The sequence below is a fragment of the Haliaeetus leucocephalus genome, unplaced genomic scaffold, assembly GCF_000737465.1.
Source record: "Haliaeetus leucocephalus isolate CR32 unplaced genomic scaffold, Haliaeetus_leucocephalus-4.0 Scaffold351, whole genome shotgun sequence".
NCBI classification, from domain to species: domain Eukaryota; kingdom Metazoa; phylum Chordata; class Aves; order Accipitriformes; family Accipitridae; genus Haliaeetus; species Haliaeetus leucocephalus.
Window position 1 is genome coordinate 446,607 of NW_010972787.1, and position 22,079 is coordinate 468,685.

General features: G+C 39.1%; 1 protein-coding gene across 1 annotated transcript in view; it reads left to right on the forward strand.

Annotated features, from left to right (window-relative positions):
• DDX10 (DEAD (Asp-Glu-Ala-Asp) box polypeptide 10) overlaps positions 1 to 22,079 on the forward strand; it is a 193,893-nt gene that overhangs the window by 120,963 nt on the left and 50,851 nt on the right. Inside the window, exon 16 of the mRNA XM_010572595.1 lies at positions 10,753 to 10,809. Within this exon, the coding sequence (XP_010570897.1) occupies positions 10,753 to 10,809 (57 nt within the window). The remainder of the gene's footprint in view (positions 1 to 10,752; positions 10,810 to 22,079) is intronic.

The window sequence follows — 22,079 nt, forward strand, 5'->3', positions numbered from 1 at the left end:
GATAAAATTGAATCAGCTTATTAGTATTTCTTTGAATATTATTTAAAAAAAAAAAGGATATCAAGTACAAAATTGGTCACTATTACATAAACAAATCTTAATACCTTCAGGGAAAAAAGCAAAAGCTTTTTGATTATTTTGTGTCTGTTTTGGTTTTTTTAATTAATCTCTTAACATTTGGTTTTAGAAATATATTAAATAATCTCTTCAGGCAACAAACGATATAAACATAATGATGTAAGCCTCATCTGTAGAGCTATGTTAGAGCTGATGTTTACTTTATAGGTATGGAAACTGAAACACATACGTCTAGTATGACCTATCTAAGACATCATAGGAAAAGTGTGGCATCAAACGCATCTGAAAGACAGCACAGTGACAATCTTAAACATTAAACAAACACTGGAAGAAGTCTTAGAAGCAGTTGGAAAAAAGACCTTCTCATTTAAAAGAAGAAAACACAAACTAGCAGAAACTGACCCTTAAAAGAACATTGTTAGAATGAAACCAACACAGGAAACCAGCAGACAAAACTGAAAATTATTCCGTTCTCATTTAACGTCTGAACACACTGAACATGTTTTAAGGATAGAAATTTTTTTTAAAAGTTGGTAAGTAGGCCATCTGGTTTAAATATATGTATGTTTAACATACATACATATTGTGACAAAAGTGATTTGGGATGTTCATCGACTGAAGAGGAAAGGGACACAAGGTAGGACACATGTATTACATACAGTTTGTTTCTGACAAACAGCCTTCCAATAAGAAAGAGATATTAAATCACAGTAATTAAAATACAATAGCAGTCTAGTAACCAACTTTTTTGTGTGCGGGTGGCATCTTAGCGAGATTCTGATCCTATGGAAACCAAGGGATTCTTTCAAATCAATTCACAGACCCTTCCATTCTACCCTGTATACACATACACAAACACACACACAGAGAGGGGTAAAGGTAACCCTAATTCAACTCAAAATACAGTTTCAACAGAATTTCATCAGGAATTAAGTTAGTTAACAGTGTTTAAAAGTAACATTTAAAGCTGTGAACTAAAATCTTAATGACAAAGTCAATGGGAGTTGCACTGCAAAACACACTAGTATTTTCTAGAGAAAAGTAGAGGAAAAAAGCCGATGAAGATGCACTTCATCCCGTTCTGTGGCTGCTTTTGGTTTTGAAGGGATGATACTATTTAAGAGTAGGAATTCATAATCTAGACAGGTCACAGTCTCGAGCTGTCTTAATGCAGCCCGTGTTAAGGAAACACCCAGCTCTCATACACCAGATCTGAGAAGGCAGAAAAACCCTGCAACCATGTGTGCCTGTTCATGCAGATACAGGTACCCAGCAGTAACTGAGTCCTCAGCAAGCGGAGGGTGCAGGTCCTGTCAGAAGCTGCTAGATTGCCTCAAAGAGCCATGACAGGTACAGGTCAGCATTTTGGGCAGTTGTGCCATTACATCCTCCAGCAGGACAAGCAGCCTGGCATGGAAGCTCCCTTACAGCACGAAGGCTGCAACTCTGCCTTAGCTGAAGTTAAGCCTGCACTACTTCAGCCTCCACCCACAGCTGCATTTTCCTGGCATTCATCTGATTAGGGTGTACACAAACAACTGACTTGCAGTTATTTAATTTTCTTTTTTTCACATCAACAAGACGAGGTCAAGAACTCTGATTTTGCTGGAAAACTCTTAGAACACATTCAAGGGCACTTGAAGCTTTAAGTGTAGCCCATCCAGCTGTTGAAGTGGAAGAAAAGCAAACAATGAGCAAGCCCTTGCCTCCGCCAGCAGGCCAGACGGATGCTGCTGCTAAGACTGAAAAGGGATGCCTGTCAACTCACTTGTCAGTGTCCATTCCCCTTATCTTAATAGTTCTGCACTTGGAACATAACAGCAGCATTGCCTGCACACAATAGCTATGAAAGGGTTCAGACAGGCCTTCCAACAAAGTAATACTCTCTTGATTTATTTTACACATCTCTCCATCTCTAATACTTTTCTTCTTTGCTGGTCAGCTAAACACTCCTCTCAGCAGCAACCTTCTTCCCTTTATCTTTTGCTCCTATGCTGGGACACTCCTTATATGAGAGAATTTTATCATCCTCACCCAGCACCACATTAAACCAACTGTACAATTACACTGAAATCTGACAAATTTCACCTCAAAGTGAAGGACTATTAAAGTGCTTTACTTAATAAAGAGCATAATACTGCACTGAGATTTTTTTTTTGCTTCAGATTATTTCCTTTGAAATATGATGCAATCTCTCTTCAGAATTAATGTATTGATTGATTTCAAACTACAAATACTATTTTTCATGGGTGCCTTTAAGTTCCAGCATACTGAATGGTTTGCGCTGTATAGCATCTATTTCTATTAATTGCAAATAATTTTCTTTAATCATGACTAAAAATTTGATGACATAAAGAAAATCACTGGGGGGATCTTTTCTGTTTATTGAACTGTTATACACAGTATTCAATGTTCTATTACAATATGCTACAAGTAATTTTAGCATTATTTTATGAAACTATAAACCAAACATGTTTAAATCATAACTACTCTGTCATCAACAGAAATCATTTGCAAAAGCAGGATTGAGAGCGAGACAGAGCCTAGAGCTCCAGTTCAAGTGGCGCTGCCAAAGGAAGGGGTAAGGCACAGGGCATTCTCCCCCAAGAGCTTTCCCATCCGGGCCATGGCTCAGCCAGCCCTGGGGTGAGGCTTGTGGCAGGGACCAGAGGTAGGAGAGAGACAAAGGCCACAGTATTACAGCAGGAAGTAAACCCCAAGGAATGCAGTGCGGCATGAGACACACAAAGGAAAAATAATCCACTATAACTATCAGCTGACATCTTAACTGATGTGGTCACACCATTCTTCTACTAGTTGAAATTACCAGCATTACTGCTTTTAGAAATAAACTCACAGTTTGATTCTAACCTTTGGCCAACTGCAGGCAATAAAGCAAATGAATTCTTCCCTCAGAAGTGAACTGTAGTGGTTTAACCCCAGCCAGCAACTAAGCACCACGCAGCCGCTCACTCACTCCCCCCCACCCCACCCAGTGGGATGGGGGAGAAAATCAGGAAAAGAAGTAAAACTCGTGGGTTGAGAAAAGAACAGTTTAATAGAACAGAAAAGAAGAAACTAATGGTGATAATGATAACACTAATAAAATGACAACAGCAGTAATAAAAGGATTGGAATGTACAAATGATGCACAGTGCAATTGCTCACCACCCGCTGATCGACACACAGTTAGTCCCCGAGCAGCGATTCCCCCCACCCCCACTCCCCCCAGTTTACATACTGGGCATGACATCACATGGTATGGAATACCCTGTTGGCCAGTTTGGGTCAGCTGCCCTGGCTCTGTCCTGTGCCAACTTCTTGTGCCCCTCCAGCTTTCTCGCTGGCTGGGCTTGAGAAGCTGAAAAATCCTTGACTTTAGACTAAACACTACTTAGCAACAACTGAAAACATCAGTGTTATCAACATTCTTTGCATACTGAACTCAAACCATAGCACTGTACCAGCTACTAGGAAGACAGTTAACTCTATCCCAGCTGAAACCAGGACAGTTGGTGCCATATTTATTAGAGCTGGATTTTCAGATACTAAGTTGCTTACAAGCTGAGCAGTTAAAAATAATAAAAACATATTTTGCATGTAAGGAGCACAAACCTGGTGTGAAATCTGAGAGGAGACAAATGTGGGATGCCACAGTGCTATTTATTAAGTCACTTTTCAGATCATATTTGTGCTTTAAAATCTGAGTGGAAACCAGCTCTCGAATATGACAAGGCCAATATATGAGAGATGCTATGAACTTTTGAACAGCTGTTTGTGTACTTTCTGCAGCACAGCTGACTGTCCTTAACTATGTCCCACTAAAATAACAAGACATGGTAAAACACTGAGAAATGATATCAGGTACCAGTATCAACTAAGATGTATTTGCAAATGGCAGCCAGATTTTTCCAGGCAACAGAGTGATTTGTTCCAAACCTCAGCTGCCCTTAAGATCTGTTGTGTGGTAGACCATTACCTCAGCTGTTAAATAGAATAGGTTGGTAGGTCCAAATTAGGGCATCAGTATGTATAGGTTCAATTATTAAAAACACAGTGTTTAAATCTTTGATCAGAACCTGTGGGAGTTCTTGAGCATTTAAATTAAATGACTTCAGATGACTCATATGAACATGAAATTTTTACAGGACATAGCTTTGCCTTAGTTGTATTGAGTGATACTATTTCTTGCCTTTAGGTAAACAAATAGAAGAGGTCAGTAAAATTTTGCAGTGGTAAAACTGCAGTATATCACCAACTAAAGGAATTTATTTAATGTAAGTCTGAGCAGTTATGACCTGTGTACAAATTCTTTAAAAGAAAGAAAGGAGACTTTTATTGTACAAATGGTTTACAAATTAAAAAGCTGAAAGAAAAATTACCATATGAAATGAAGCTGTTAATAATACATGGCAATAAACCCTATATATTTTGAATATCGCAGTTAAGCCTCTGGACAAAGTAAAATGAACTCTTAATCAACTGCAGAAAGAAAAGAGTCAAAGGAAGAGGGCATTTCCTGGTCGCAGGGGGCAGGGAAGAACTTATAGCTTTCAAAATTGCTGGATTTTCTTTTTTTATAACTAAAAACTTGGATTTTCACATATTTTTAATCTTACCAACTATAGAGAGCTGCCATGATACTATTAATTATTTTTTTGCCTCAGCTTGAGAACATGGAATGTAAATGTTAGAATATTTCTTTTCAATAAGTCTGTTGGAATCTTGAGGAGAAGTAAAAAGGGTATGAGGTTTTGGTTTAAAACCCAACAGTGAAAGAAAAAGGAAATATGACTGTGAAAAGAAGCCAGTGGCAGACTTCTTAACTTCAGAGTTAAGAACAGCAAGCAGCTTTTCCGTATATTAGAAGCTGCTTTATCCATGGCTTTGGTTCCTTGTTAGGCAGAGCTGGTTCTGTTGTCAGTTTTAGTGCAGGAAAGGTAGAAGCTTTCCATAACTGTAACTCTTCTTTGTTTAGTTGAAAGCCAAATGATTTAGCCATATTACATGATGTTGACTAAAAACTTTCATTCCTGTGATTACTGAGGTTATTAACCATCCCTGTTAACTAGATGTGTAATAGGGGAGGAAAAAAAGATAATTTGCAGGAAATTTTAAAAAGCTGATCAAGAAGATCTCTGATCTGTGTAATACCATTAATGAAGAACTAAATGAAAGGAATATAATGCTAAGCAGTGTGGTTTTGTGGGAAGTAGATGTGTAGTGAACTGTGTGTGTTTATGTATTTTTATCAGAGCAGAATCTGGCTTGTAAACACATCTATGGAATACACTGAAATTTCTGCAATGCTTTTTACTTAAGTGTTTTGATTATAAATAAACATGGCATAAATTAAATGGACCAAAACCTCAATAACCGGAACATCCCAAACCAGTGGCTTCTGATTAAGTAGGTGTTTCTCGTGGGCCCAGGGGATTTGTTCCATGGGAAGTGTATTATTTCAAGATTTTTTTAGTGACATGGAAGAAAGCTTTCTTGCTAAGTTGGGCTGAAACAAAGTTGTGTTTTAAGATAGGCAGAACTACAAATTTCTAGGAAGAAGAAATTTAGAATAGAGTTTTAGGACTGAGAGCTCTTCCCTTAGAGATACAGACCTTGAAAAAGATTTGGGTGATGTGGTGGTTGATCAAGACAACGTGAACTATTCCAGTGGGATTTTTCTGACAGGATCAAAAGGGCTAATAGAATTATTGAATATACAAACAGAAGTGACAGGTAGAGTTGGGGAGATGGTGAAATCTCAGATATGTCTGTTCCTGAAATATTTAGGAAAGTAGACCTATATGCTGAGAGACATCTGGAGCTGATTTTCTTCACCTTGCAAAAGAGAAAGTTAAGAGGAAGCATGATAAGCATGTATCTACATAAGGACCTGAACTTTGAAAATGGGGGTTCCTTCAAACTGGTCGAGAGACCAGTTAGGCAGTTTGGACGTGGTCTAAAAATCAAAGATCAGTAGCCTCAGACTAATATCAGAAGTAACTAGTAACAGCAGCTAGTTTTGAAAGATTGTGGTGTATTGTCCTTAAGTGAACTGTTTTAAAATCTAGACAGAACGTTCTTCTAAACCAGGATATGGCTACTGCAGTAGATTGATTCAGCCCTACAGCCTGTGTCATGCTAGTCAGGCACATTGATCCCATCACCTCTCCTAAGTCCATGAACCTGTAGTTATTGATCTGTCAGACTGCTCCTTAAATGACATCTAGATAATATGCATTTAGCCACTGTTCAAAACCTGCATACACCATGTTGCTGACCAGAGATGATAAATGAATGTTCTGGCTACTGCCTTTAAGGTGAGATTGCTTGGTTTTGGTCTAAAGGGGCTGGAAGCACTTTCTTAGTAGCTAAGCTACAACAAATTATTGCATTGATTTTTGGTTAAACTTCTTTCTCATCCTCAGTGCTGATAGCCTGGAAAGGACATGACTAGATCTTTCAGCTGTGAAGAAAGTGCTATGTGGGTGCAAAGGAGAGCTATTCAATATAAATGTAAAAGAAGATATGGATGCTAGAGTTCACTATTGCAGATAAGAGAGTATTTAATCAGATTGTGATGTTTTAGAGCTTTATCTGACAGCCTCATGGTGCTGTGTTATGAAGTTATGCTATAACAGAGTGTCAGCTAATAACATACATAATTAAGTATTCATACCTTGAAACATGATTTTTTGTTTTCCTGCCCTAGTAAATTGAAATAAATGCAAAATCCATTTAATCTCTAAATTATGTGCTGTTTTTACAAGTAATGATTTATAGCTTGATAGAACAGTGATAAAATCTGGCATTCTTACTGTGTTATATTTTAGATTTTCCAAGAAAATCCAGACTTTTCTGTTACTTTTTCTCATGTGTCAAAACTAATGTTGGACAGCTTAGTAATTCCAGATAGTTACAGACTTATCCGTAGATGAACAGAATCTATTCACATGAAATAAATCAGTATCGAACTGTTTGACTGGTTCAACTTTGCCTCATTTGATTACTTTTTACAGCTGTATTACAGTACATTGTCCGTGTGTGTTCTGCATGTGCCCATATTTCCTCCTAGCAGTAGCAATGTGAGAATGGATGACATCATAGTTTAAATACTCCTGTGAGTCTTCGAAGATCTGTGTTTCTGGCTGAGCTGTAGCATTTCTTTGTAACCTAAGACAAGGTAGTTAATTTCTGGGTTTTATGCAGTCATATAAAAGGGTGTCTTTATTAGGTGGGGATATTACTTTTGCACAGTACAATATACAGTTGTCTTCCAGGTAATAGGAAATAAGGCCCTAACTGGGGAAAGGTATTCAAGGATTTGCTCAGCACGCTGTATGTGCTTACACATGTGCTTGAATCTGTGTATAAATTTAAGCAGTGCCTTAGTAGGATTGTTTTCCAGAATTGAAGCTTAAGTTAAAACGTGATGGCTATTCCTGCATTAGCAAACAAAATAGCCCAGTAAGAGCAAGATTGCAGAGTAAGATAGTTGGTGCTGCAAACCAGATCTCAAGCTGTGTGGTGGCGGTGCGGTTATGCGGTATCAGCTCTTATCTGATGCTTTGAACTGAATCATGACATCCTACACCGCACCACTATGCCCAGTACAGAAGGGCATTGACAGACTTAGAGTGAGTTCAGCTGAGGTCACCGAGATGGTGGTCCTGTGAGGAGAGGCTGGGGGAGCTGGGCTGGTTCAGCCTGGAGCAGAGACGGCTTTGGGGGGACCTAAGAGCAGCCCCCAGTGCCTACAGAGAAGTCATGGAGGAGACAGAGATGGAGCCGGTCTCTTCACAGCAGTGCAGAGCAAGAGGGCGAGAGAAGGTATCCGTAAGTTAAAACAAGAGATTGAGCATGGTTGTAAGGGAAACTTTTTCTATGTGAGGACAGTCAGGCAGTGGCATAGGTTGCCCAGAGATGTTGTGCAGTCTCCAACCTTGGGATTTTGACCTGGCTGGATGAGGTCCTGTGCAGCCTGGCCTGACCTCAGAGCTGACCCTGGTGTCAGCAGGAGGGTGGACCAGGGATCCCTGATGTTCCCTCCCAGTCAGAATGATCCTGTGACCCTCTGAATGCCCAGTGTTGGTTGGAGTGTATTAGCTGTGCTCGTGAAGACTGCCTTGCAGTGTGAAACACAGCAGAAGCGGGCCTGATTAGGACATTGGCTTCTGAAATGCACTCCTAACTCCAACTCAGTGCTAATGTAGATGCACCTCATACAAAATATGCTTTTGTTTTTCATTGACAAGGAACCAAATTCTCTCTCTCCCTCAAAAAAAAAGTCTTGATACCATCTCCTGTTGATTGCTGCTCTGTCTTGTTTTTCTTTTGTACTCCTGATTCAGTCTCTGCACCTATTAACTTCAGAATCTTTTTGTGTCTTTTTTGTGTCTTTACTGTTCTTTAGAGACTTATGTATATTATGCTGTCTGACATACTCCTCTTCTATGGCATTATGTCAATCTCCCGCATTCATAGCTGTCTTTTCAGTGCTCTGTTGTAAATCCCTTGAGCAGGATCTTTGCTGCTATATTGGCTTAAGCCTGTGCCTGTAGTTGAGACACTGTCTTTTCATATACCGTAGAATTTTTTTATCTAAAATTTTCTGGACTATCCAATTTAAAAGCTGGTTTGTCCTGCTTTGTAATATCTGGTGTGTTACTTTCTAGCTCTGTTCTCTTTCACTTTTTCACAGTAAAGTTTTGAAAAGGATCACACTTTTAGCAGAAAAATGAGAGAACCCCAATAGTGACCCCAAAGAGTGAAGAATGCAACAACTAAACCATTTAAAACCAGAGTGGGTGAAAGTGGAAAACTTCAGTAAAATAATTAGAAAAGCAGAAGTAAAAATGATCAGAAATGAATACAAATTTGACTTGGAAGAGAAGGAATCATAACATGGATGACCGTGTTAGGACTATGAGGTCATGATTCTTGTTGGAGAGCAGACTGCCTGTGTCCGTACCAGACAGTCCTGGTGGCTTCTTTTGCCCCATATGATGCCCTTGTGGCCTTAAATGTAATTATTATTTTTCACTGCTTTTTCTTACTTCAACAAACCTGAAATAATAAGAGAGCTGTGTTGTATCTGTCTATAGTGGTGGGGTTTTTGTTTTGTTTCGTAGCATGTGTTGAAGGCCCTGGCATGTAGCTGTGTTTTGAGGTGTTTGTATCAGACAGCTTTGCACATAGCATTGGAGAACTGTATAAAGCAGAGAGGCACAAATATCATGCAGTTTTGTCCCTGTCTTTTGTGGGGGGAGATGAACTCTTATCTGTTTAGTTTTGATTTGGAGAGAAGAGGTTGATTTACTCAGAAAGTTTGAAAGTAAGTTTGGGCAATTAGGAGAATAGAAACTGGCACATACCAGAGAAATGGCTCAAAAGAAACTGAATTTAGACACCAATTTTGAAAATCTTGGCAGCTGTGTTCTTTTCCCAGGTCTGCACTCAAACACATTGCTTTTCCAAACAGCTTTGTGTGGTACCTACCAATATGCTTTGGTAGCATCACCGTGATGATAGGGCACCAGGACTGCTGGAGCTGTAGCTTCCTCGTTACTCCCACGAGTGAGCTGAAATGTGACTGACTGGTCTTCAGCCTTCTCTGTGCTGAGGTGTTGCCCCTGGACTGATGTTAAAGTAATGTCCCATTTTATGTGGACTCAGTTCTAAATGTGCTGATGCTAGGAATGGCCTATATTCCTCAAAGAAACTGAGAGTTGTATTCTAGAAACATTTTTATGCTAGCATAAAAAAGTTTCAACACCAATGTCATCAGCATTACTAAGATAAAAGAAAAAGAGGGAGTGGTACGCTTTTTAAGGGACATGTGCTCTCACCTGAATTTCTGTCCTTACCTCATGAAATAGATAATTTAAAGGATGTTCACTTGGAAGGACCCAACAGACTCTAAATTAGATATAATCCTTCAGTTGGTTTAAAGATAAACCAATCCCAATAACAAAAACAGAAAAAAAAAAGGCAGCAATAAATGTTAGTTGAATTAAATATCTTGGTCCCTTTTGTATGCTCAGAAATCTGGCAGGCAGCTTTGAATGAATTGTATCATTGCATTTTGCTCATTTTCCCATAGCAGAATCCCTTTGGTGGAGGGAACTTAATGTTATGGTTTCTGAATCAATGCAATTACTGAGCAAATGCTGTTGTAAAGTGTTAATAATAGAGGTACGAAAGCTAGGGAGAACACGTTTTAGCTTTCACTCCCCAGTTGCTGTAGCAATTCTGAAGTAAGGAAAATTATCATTTTAGTTTGTTAAAAGGATTGGATTTCATATTAAGCCACTGAGAAATAAGAAAAGTTGGATCTCTTGGTGCCATTTTAACTACCTTGTTTTAGAGACAAATACTTTATCAAAATACTTAGCCGCATCATTCCTTTAAGAGTAACAAGTCTTGGTGAAGATAAAATGTGAGTTTGAATCATCCTTGTAGCTTTATTTCCTTGAAGAGCAGGAATAACGAGTAATATCTCTGTCAGATCTTTTTATTTACCTTTTTTATCAGTAATATGTAGGGTGAATACCTCCAGTATAGCATGTGTGTATTAAAAATATCTAGGTGGCTCAACTTTACTCTTAAAATATTAAAAGAAAAAAAAAACCAGCCAGGAGTTTGCTTTAAAACTGTGTATCTTGTTTGTTTTAGGAGAAAAGGCTAAAAGAAAAAGCAGCAAGGAGAGAAGCCAGGAATAAGAATGCACAGGTAAGGATTTTTGCTATTTTGATCAAGCTACTGATTGTGGGTTTGAAACTGTTTTTTAATTATTTCATTCCTTCTTTAATAAGCAATGTTGTGATTAATGATTCTTTAAAGGCATTTTCTGTTTGCTTGCCTTTTCTTACACCCTTGCTTTGATGTGGTTACAATGATTTCCTGTGGAAGGATACTGAGAAAGCATGAGAGTGTGTGTGTGTGTGTGTGTAAATACATAAAATGTATGGAAGCCTTTTGGAATTGCAGCCTTTTTATTCATATATCAAGTGAGTTGCAATTTCAGCAGCAGTGCTGATGACTTTTTTTTCTCTGAATACTTGGTCATGTTTATAACTTGCAGGCAGTAAGATTTTTTTTTTTGGTCAAATCGCATTTAAACCTGTTTCTGCTGAACCTTTTCTTTAAACAGCAAGTATTTACATTGAAATATATTCCTTCCCCTTGTTAGACCCACAAATAAACCTTTGCTATCCTTTTCTTTATATGTACATTACTAATTTCCTAGAGGCTGTTCTAGTTTTTCATATTGCTAAGTTTGTGATAAACTGAGATTTCATTCAGCTGCAATGATTTTTCCAGAATATGGACAGAGTAGTGTGTGTCATTTCTCATGCTGCACCTCCTTATGCTACACATGAATAGTTACGGTTTGTTCTTGTTTGGCAGTTAGCAAATATCTTACTCCCTTGAGAAAATCGATAATGTTCTTTGTCTGATTTTTGCAAGCCGGCCATGCGCTGGGAGGCTTAAATATAGGAAGATGCTTCATTCTGTAGTTCTGAAGTGGAAAGTAATTACAGTTTAAGATGAAAAGCCTAGTTATACTAAGTATTAAATACGATTCTGTCTTCAGAGATGGCAATCTATGAGAGCTGTTGGCGTCGTGACTCCCCAATCAAGCAATAGAAATTTTCTGCATGTAATTGAATGTATAGAGATGCATACTTTTTAATGTATTGAGCAAGCATTTTAGGAAAATTATGAAATGAATGATTAACAAACATCTTAATATAGGGAGAAAACATTGATCAAATCAGGCTGTATCACATTCATAAATGCTGCTTGTTAATTTTGCCTCTTTTTAAGGAATAAACCCCACCCCAATATCTGTTATTCAGCAGCTGGAGAAATAAACCCATTCCTTTCAAAAGGATCTGCTTGCTGATGTACTTCTATCCTATTCTTTGCCAAGCAAATGAATCTCTCTGTCTCATTGGAAAACAAATGAAGTTGATCTCTGTTGAGGAATGATCTGTCTGTGTGTGTGGGTGTGTCCATGGTTTAAATGCGGAGCCTCACCCCCAAAACTGCATAAGATAAAACCATATTTTGATGCACCTCTGCCTCTCTTCTGTGCAACACTTGTACTTGGAAAGCTGACTTAACTAGTCCTGGTCTAGTGTGAGATTGGCATATGGTTTCTGTGAGCGTACCAACTGTGCAAACCTGCTATTACTTTGACTTAATTTTATTCCTGAAGTGCTTAGCTCACGTTCTGCAAGAAGGTGCAAGCTTCAGGAGCTCACGTCTCTTCAATGAAAACTGTTGGGCTTTTTCTCTTGTTTAGAGGTTGTTTTTGCCAACAATTGTGTGCAGCCGAGTCCGGTCATTTTCAGTTGGGTTCATTTCAAGGAAAATGCTTCTACTGGGAAAGGCTGCCAGCTTGAAGCCAGGCCGTTCACGCCTGGAAGAGGAAGGGAGTAGTAGATGGTAGATAAAGGTGGCAGTTTCCATCTGCTGGGTGTCTGAGGAATTAATTAAAAACACTCCCTGCTTCACAGAATCTTAGAGGTAAAGCCACAGTAGCTGAAGCTCTCCATAGTCTGTGTGGAATATGATTCAAGCAGCTCATAGGAGACACCTGGGGAAAAAAAAATGGAAACAGTAAAACACAGAAACTATTGAAACAGAAACTAGTTTAGAAAATATATGCTGCCTAAATCAGGAGTTCAAAACATTTGCATTTTCACTAGTGCTTTCAGAATATGGCTTGTGAGCCACTTACTCTGCAATACACAACTCCTTTGGCAATTAATAGCGTTTTCGTAAAAGACAAAGCAATAAGGAGAATCAAAAAAGCAGAAAAGGTATTTTTAGCTTTATTAATGCCTTTTAGCAGCTGGAGAAAAGGGGCTGGATCAACAATTATGAGCAGCCAGTCACTTCAGAACAGCTGTGGTCTACCAGCTTTATTCCCCTTGTTTGTTTTATTAACTGTATCTCTCTCACATTATAAACTCCTTGCTATACAGAGTATTACTTATTATCTTTCACTAGTCCACAGCCCACTGGGTCTGACATGACCAAAATGGCAATTTAATTTCCCATTCTAAACATTAAATAATAATTCATCAATTATGACTTTTGCATCTCTGCTTGAGTATAATTCTTGTTGTCCTGTTGTTGGTTGTGCCCTGTTACTGACTGGACAGGGCCTGGTGTGTTATTCGTAATGTATGCTGTTTTTTTCCAAACGAAAAGGGAATTTATTTGGACCTAAAACTTTATGGTTTGCGGTTTACTTATTTTTACCCTTTAAGCCATACACTTTTGGGATTTAATCTTAGTCTTAATTTAATCTTAGATTCTTGGATTGTGATGCTCTTAGTTTTAGGATTTCTCTGTCCTGTGCATGCTCATCGATTTCCCATGCCAGGAATCTTGACTTCTTGTCATTTTTAATTTACTATACCTGTATTTTTTTAACTCATGGCCTAGCCTTTTTAATAACCATTTTCCTTCAGTTTTGTACCCCCATATTGTTTTGGCAATACCCCTATATTGTTTTGAGGAGGAGGGGAAGTATCTCCATTTTAAGTTTTTTTTTGTTTGTTTTGTTTTTTTTTTCTTTCATTTCAAAGTTTTAATGCCTTCAATGAGTGCAGATTTTTGTCTGTATGCCAACAAAAAGGAACGATCACAGAAGAGATGGGCCTCCTGCTTTTTCTTCTGGTGCCACATGAGCAGTTGCAGGGAAGTTTTTGCTCAGCCTTCGCTGCACTGGGATGGGGTAGGCTCCCTGCAACTGGAATTGAACAACCAAATTCTGGCAAGCTCTGCTGAATGTGCTTGAGCAGGGCATTAGATGAGTAGGTAGCTGCAGTGTTATTGACTCCACCTTGGACAAATCCCCATGCAATAAATAAACTGGGTAAGAAGTGAGGGCTCTTAAAGGATGCTTTGGAGAAAGTATTTCTTGGAATTTATGACCATTAATTAAATTTGAGTGCAAAAGGCTGTGAAAATAGATCTCACATATTCAATAGATCTCACACTCACATGAAGAAAAACTGGAAACTTAGTTTTTGGGGGATTTTTTTATCATCAGATATTTAATTGTCTCCCAGTTTAGGAGAACTTGATGAGATATTTCCAAATGCAGTGTTTTAAGATGAAAAAAGCAAACATTTTGTCCTCACTCAGTACTGATAAAATTGCAGTCCTCAAGCCCTCAGACAAATTTTGATACTGTTTAGCTGAAGATGGTCCAGAGAAAATTAGGCAACCGTGTTGTCTTTTGACCAAGAAGTAAAGCACTGCGCAGAAGCAGCAGCAACATGGATGGCTGCTCCGAGGCGGTAGCTGGGTGTTACTTGGTGAAGCCAGCCCCTGGGCTCAAGCAAGACATCCCAGTGCCATGCAGTGCTCTGCTCTTGACTTTGCTCTTTTACTTCTAGTAATCTATCACATACTGATTTCTTAGTATGCATAAAGGACTTTTATTTTAGGTTTCAACCAGCATTTAAAGGTCCTTGCTCTGCAAGCAGCTGTTAGCTGCAATGAAGCTAAACAGGACTATATTTCTCCTTTAGTGAGTTTAGTGTTTTGCTGTCCTGATGCCTTAGGGCAGTATTGGTGTGTTAAGAATTATGAAGTGAGGAAGGTTTTGGTTTCTTTTAAAGAAAATTATTTTTGTAGGAAAGGCATTTTCCAGGAGCTGCTGAACAGATCTGTGGGTCAAGGTGGCGGAGCAGAGCAGGAGTCAGGAGAAGGTGCTGTTTCCTGTGCTTTGTGATCCTCAGCTATCAGCTCCCACCATTATGCAAGAAATGATAACTAGCCCCTAAAAGAAGGCATCAGTATCTGCTAGAAATAGTCAGGACAGCATCTGTAAGCAGTGCCAGGAGGTAAAACTTGCTCAGTCATGACAGTTTGGTGCATCAATTCAGCCATTGGCAATCCTCTAGCAGTTACACCATTCTGGTGTCCAAAGCAAAACAGAAAAACCTGAAAAAGGGCTGACTAGCAGACCAGAGGGTGTATATCCAATGTCCATAAGAAAAATGTAGCCTGCTGAAAACCTAGGGAAATCTAGCTTGAACTCCTTAGTGAGTGGAGTTTTCTGGTTTAGAAAAGAATGAAGAGGACAAATCATTGGAATGAAAGCTGAGGATGGGGATTATTATCGGACCAGAAGACTGACCTCTTCTGAGAGATCAAAGCACTTGGTTGTCAGGGGCACTTTTTCATAGGATTGAATTCTTGCTGAATAATTGTAGAGCATTAAAAGATCAACAGCAACAGCAGGATAATAGGTATGCTTTAACTTTTCTCATGTCCTCTCTTTCTCCCCTGCTTTCCTCCCAACATATTTTGCTGTTCCCAGAGGAATTAGTACTTGTGTATGAGATTTTACGTATTTTACAAAACATGTTCTTAATATACTTCATATATGTAATTTAAGATTTTCACAGAGTCACAATGAAGTTAGGAATCTTTCTACTCTGTTATGAAAGGATTTATGTGAACACATCTACAAAATATGCCTGGGTGAGCAGGATGCATGTATTTAAAGATATGACAGATTCAAGCATTGATACCTGCCTGTATCGCATCACCGCAAGGTATAATACTCAATGTAGCATTCTGTTTTCTGAACCTTGTGCCACGCTCTGTTGAGATTTTAACCAGAAAAAAACTTAAAAACAGTGTTTTCTTGTAATCTTCAGTACCTTCCATGGGATTTGAGCTACACTTGTAGCTCAAGAAATCTTTGCAGCATGTGGCAAAATTCAAACAAGAAGGGGACAGAGTCAGATCTCTTGGGTAGCTATTGCTAATAATCCAGTGGCAGAAGTATGATCTTTAAAATATGATGAAAATTCTGGATCCACTCTGTATTGTTCCTGTGGTTACTGGAACTGACTTCTATTACCTGACAGCTCTGCTTCTGCCTTGAATTTCCTGTTCCTTGATATCTAGCCCACGACCTGGTGTTTAGGCTGGAGGCTCTAGATGCAGTGTGGGTGTGAACAGGAGTGAAGGAGGAATTTGGTCTCTGCCTCCTGTGAATACTGGTTCCCAAATCCCTTTGATCAGTTTATCAATAAGTGCTTTTGGGAAAGTCTTATGGGATGCCCTGCATGCTGATGGTTAATAGTGAAGGTGCTTTGGTTCTGGATCACCTCTCATGACCCTGCCATGGATGGTGTTGAGGAGCCATTGCTTTAGCTCCCTGTGGTTTCTGGAGCTGGAGCAGGGTTTCAGGGCTAGATCCTTCTTGTGGTCTGGAGGATGTAGAGATTGTAGAGTTTATTTTGTTCATACAAGACCTCAGGAGAATGTTATGTTGTCCTGATACAGGCTACATCTTGTCACTGCTGTTTGATAGTTGCAAAGGACTTAAAGTTGTTCTTCATCAAGAATTATTCTTGATCTGCAAACCACAAAGAACAGCAAAAAATGAAATATTTTTTAAATTAACGTGTTCTACAATATTTAATATTTGAAAATGGGTATTATGTGCCTGTATGAAAATGTTACCTGTATTCTTCTTTTTGAAAATAACATGTTGATGATTCCAGTTAATATAACAAATTGCTTTAAGTAAAGCTGTAATAAGTCCTGCCTTTTCTGCAATTAAGAATGTATATGATTAAACCAGTATTTCTGTGTCGTAACCCTGAACAATTAACAAGGAAGGATTCTGATGGATTGATTTGCCAATTATGTATGCTTCTGTGAACCTTTTCATTGCAGCCACCAGCATACTGAGGATTTTAAATATATTTATCAGATTGGCCATTTAAACTAATTGGCCATAGCCATAGCAATTGAATTTTGTGAGTATAATATTCACAACTGTTATTTTTAATCATATGTGGTATGCGATGACAGTCTGCTGCTCTACATGCAGTAAGCTGATGATTTACCAGTCACTGAGGTGATTTCTTCATAGTCCTGGCAGAAGCATAGATGAGGGGGGCCATGGACCTTGCACATGCCCTCATATCTGCTGAAGGTCTGCTGGGATGAGGTGGATGCACAGTGGATCAACACAAATGCATCTTCATTACAGTGTCTGTCATATCTATACCCTATACTTTGGTTTCTGTTTGCTTTCAGATTTATGGTAAAGAGAGGAAACTTCTTTTTTATTTAAACTTTTGTTGGTTTTCTTATTTTTTTGGAGTTGCAGTTGTAGGGGAGCTTTTGATGAAAGATATAATAAAGATTTGTAAGAGTAGAGGAGCAGGATTTCTGGTATGTTAGGGAGCACAGAGGTTACTGTCTTACTTGATTGCAAATTATTTTCTTAAATTTCTAGGGCAATACTGAAGGAATTTCTCCAGTAGCTAGGTTAAACTCCAGGAGGATTACACTGTTTAATTCATTATTCTTTAGGGAACTTTCTGTTTCTAGAACGTCCATGTAAGTTTGATAGCATTGGAACAGGTGCTTTGGAGCTATCTTAGCCTTCGACTGCTGAACTGCAGAGCTTTCAAGATGTTAAAGACTAAACATTTTTGTTTATTTCAGAACATTTTGGCATTGGGGGAGAAAAAAATCCTCAATATTTTTTTTATTAAAGGCTTAGGCTATCAAAATTGCAAGATTGCGAATTGAAATAAGTATGTGCATTTCTTTCTTCCTCTTGAATTATGTGTGGTTTGTTATCGTTTATTTGGATTGTATAGTTACGAATAACTCTTGGTAGTTGTTGAATTAAGGAGTGCTTTGGCACCATTCCACCCAGGCTTTTGAATGGGGGTCAGCAAATAACTGAGTGGCTACTTGAGTCACTGCTTGAGCTCTGTCTCTCCTTTGAACAAGGGAGGTATATATTATTTTCCTTTGTTTTTTCTCTTTGCCTGCCTCTGTAGATACTAGGAGCAGGATCCCACCATCAGGTTCCTCCCTGCATATGGCAGTGTGGTGGAGCACAGGGAAAGCAGTACGAGAGCTCTGTTAGTCTTGCACAGGTGCCTTTCTGAGGCTAATGATTAAACCCCAGAAGCTAAGGTTATATACATTTTTCTGTTTGAATACACACTTCATCAATTCAGGCAACATATTTCAGTTCAATACATGTATCTAGAAAAACAGTAGGTATGAAAGAAACCAGGCAAGAGCTCTTTGTGTACTGCAAAGTGCAAACATATATATTCAAAGGCAAAGACCTTCCCACCTGAGCTTCAGATTTCCATTTCAGCATTGATTGAATGTTTTCATGCTAACTGTATGGCACCATGTTCTGTAAACTTAAATAGGGGAAGAAGAGAGCACTGGGACTTTGCTTTGTGATCACTGTCCATCAATATGTAAGCATTTAATTTTTTAATATGCTCTGTTGTAAAGGTGGCAAGCGTACAATTTAAACATAACTAGCCACTCCAATGTGGTTTGAAATTTATATGTAAGTTAGCAGCATCTTTTCTTCTTGGCTTCCAAAATTTCTTGTTCAGTTTCTTCACCGATTTGACGTCCTCCTCGACAGTTCCAGTCTGAGCAGAACACAGATGGTCACTTTGCCCCTGCCTGACTCTGGCCAAGAAATAAGAGGCAATGGACAGTGCTGGAGCTGCACATCTACCAGTATGAAAAGGGGGGGGTGGGGTGGGGTGGAGACACACATGGGACGGGATGGGACAGGACATGGACGGGGACACACACAAAAAAAGCTCTTCTAAAGTGTTATAAACCATCCTTTAGGCATTTTCATCTTAGTAAACAGATCACTAATAAGTTAATTATAATTATAGTTAATTTGCTAATCTGCTCTATGCTACTAGTTAATAGTGTCTAGTAACAAATATTTGAAATTTCTCTCCCTCTAAAGCACAAAATGTAAAGCTGTTATACCAAGCTCATTCGCTGCGTTCCATATATGTTTTGAGCAGCAAATCAAGTTGTTCTCTATTAGTGTGGTGTTCTTGTTCTCTTTGCCTCACCACTGTCCTTTGATGTCTTATGCAACAGAGTACAGTAGAATTGCCTGGAACTGAACTTTTGGAGATCTTAAGCCTCTTTTCTGCCTCTGCCCTGAATCCTGAAGGTGTGGGAAACCCCAAACAATCCAGAAGTAATGACCCGAGGCTTGCAGCAGCTTTCACACAAAGCTTTTATTTAGGAAGTGAAAATTCTTACTGGTTCGGTAGGTCTTTTCTGTTGTGAAAAGCATGTGTATTCAATGCCTCAATTCTGTCTGTATAAATATTATGCAGATGGTTGCATTTCACAAGTAAGCTGTATCAGACTGTTCAAACTTGTTTATTTTGCATCTTGATTTGTTGTGGTGTTACTCTGAGCCACTTCCCAGCTTTCCTTATGGGTTTGAAACTTTCTTAGATGATAGGCTTCAGATGCAGGAACTCTGCTGCATATCTCAGGTATGAGCTTCTTAAGAATGAGTTAATTGGCTGATGAACGGGGGTAATCTTTCAGATGTGTTTTGACGATGCTGACATCCTCACGCAGTAAGGAATCGTAGTTAGCTTTAAATTAAGCAGCTCTGTTTTCTCAGCATCCCTCCTGTTTATATTCTTGGAATGTATTGCTTGCAGTATTGTATGTAGTCTGCTATAGGTACTCTCAGCAGTTGTAATTGCTACTAGTGATGAAAATTGATTTGTGCAATCAGAAAAACATAATCTGCATTCTGACCGATAATGCTGCAGTTGCCAACATTTTAAAATTCTTCTGATGGCTATTTTTTCCAAATACTCTGGGGTCATGCAGTCACCAGGATTCCAGCTGCTTTATGCTGAATCTTATGTGAGCATTAAAAGAAAAGGAAAAAGCTCTTAATGACTCTCTGTCCTGGGTTCAGCTGGGATAGAGTTAATTTTTACAGGAACCTGGGAGGTGGGGGGCATAGCCGGGGCAGCTGACCTGAACTGGCCAAGGAGCTATTCCATACCATGTGACATCATGCTCAGTATATAAAGGGGGAGCGGGCCGGGGGGTGGGCTCTTCTTTTCGGTGGGGGAAGTGGCAGACCGTCGGGTCCCGGGGGGTGAGCAGTTGCACTGTGCATCACTCTTTTTGTATACTTTTTCATTAGTACCGTTGTTGTTGTTGCAATTTCTTTGTGTTGTTCCAGTAAACTGCCTTTATCTCAACCCTCGAGGTTCCAGGTTTGGGTTTTTTTTTTTCCTCTCCTCCGTCTCCCCCCATCCCACCGGAGGGGGGCGGGAGGAGTGAGTGAGCGGCCGCGTGGTCCTTTGTTACCGGCTGGGCTGAAACCACGACACTCTCTCAATATATTTTTTTTCCAGAGAGTTTTAAAAGATTTAGTGTTTTGTCAGAGTCCTCCTTTGCCCATTATACTACATCAGGAGTAGTGCAGCATCCCATGTTTTATCACAGTATGCAGTGTTTGTAATAGGTTTTCTGTTCTGTAACAGTGTCAGCTGCATTGATAAACCAGTTTGTTATTTGGAAATGCCAAACTAGTAACTAACACACATGGTTATTTAACAGACTGCATGGGGAGTCTGATAAGCCCCGTACTTCCCCCAGATGGAGTATTACCTTCTATTTGGAGGAGTCTGTTAGGACCTGTGTCTTCCTGTGTTGGCTCCAGGTGTCCCTCAATGTTTCTTTTCCTTAAGGCAATGCACAATTTTTATTTTCTGTTTTTCCTCCATTTACTGTTTCCTTTCCCTCTTGGTTTTTTCCTCTGGTCTTCTATGAAATTTTTTGAGGATTTCTGTGTTTCCTATCTCTTGCTGTTTCCTCATCCCCTTTTCTGTTTCTTCTGAAGGAGCTAAATTCAAGCTGATACTGTTTTTATTTGGTTACCTTCTGCCTTGTAGAAACTAAGAGCAGAAGCAATGGGGAACAGCAGAAAGAAAGGTAATACTATCAGCTGGCAGCAAAGCCTTAGGTAATGTGCTTAGTATCTTTAGGGAAAAGTTTTTTGTGTGTGTGTGTTTGTTTGTTTTCTTCTTTCTGTTCTGTCTTGTATTTTCCTGATATTCCTTCTAATAAATACATACTGGTTATATTTTGCTGGGCCAGGCAGTTCCAGTACTGCTGGATAGACACTGATTTTTCCAGTTCCACCATTCTTTCATTGTAGGGAGAGCTGGAAGAGGTTCAGTTTCTATTACGCCTTGCACACATTTATCTTCTCACAAGAAAACTTTTAGTAAAAGAGCATCAGTAAGGGTTCAGAGCTAATTACTTGTAAGCTAAGAAAAGCCAGAATTAAAGTTGTCAGTGCTTGTCCCTTGTTGTATAAATACAGTGATGCAGATCAGGAGAGATGACTGTTTCTCCCTGTCTGCTCACCTGCGCTTCCAGCTGAGCCAGATCCTCAACTCGGAGTTTGCTTAGTGTGTAGTAAGGAATGGAGGAGACTGTACATTCTCCAGCTATTCAGTGTTTTCATTTGCTTATGGTGTGAGTGCCATCTGTTAGATAAATGGATTAAAAATTCTTTGACAAACAACAAGTACACATAAACTGTGAGCTGGACTGTTGCTAACGTCCTTATTTCTAGCATTTACTGATTTTTTTATTTCCTTTTTTTCCCCAAACTTTTGTGTCTTTTGACTGTATTTCTCAGAATACTCAGGTTTCATTCTTTGGTAACATTTAGTTTGCAAAGAGGAGTTGGATCCAGGAAACCCGAGTTCTTTTCTGGACTAGAAATTGTGATATGTAAATTGTCTTTTAAACTGTGCTAGAACTAGCATAGACTTACATGACGCTTGGTGGGGGGGGGGTTGTTTGGTTGGTTGGTTGGGATTTTTTTAAGTTTTCTTTGGGAAGTGTAAATCCAGGGAGCCTCAGTGTAGTTGTGGAACTATGTGCTGTTGTTGTGGTTTAACCCCAGCCAGCAACTAAGCACCACGCAGCTGCTCACTCACTCCCCCCCCATCCAGTGGGATGGGGGAGAAAATTGGGAAAAGAAGTAAAACTCCTGGGTTGAGATAAGAACGGTTTAATAGAACAGAAAAGAAGAAACTAATAATGATAATGATAACACTAATAAAATTACAACAGTAGTAATAAAAAGATTGAAATGTACA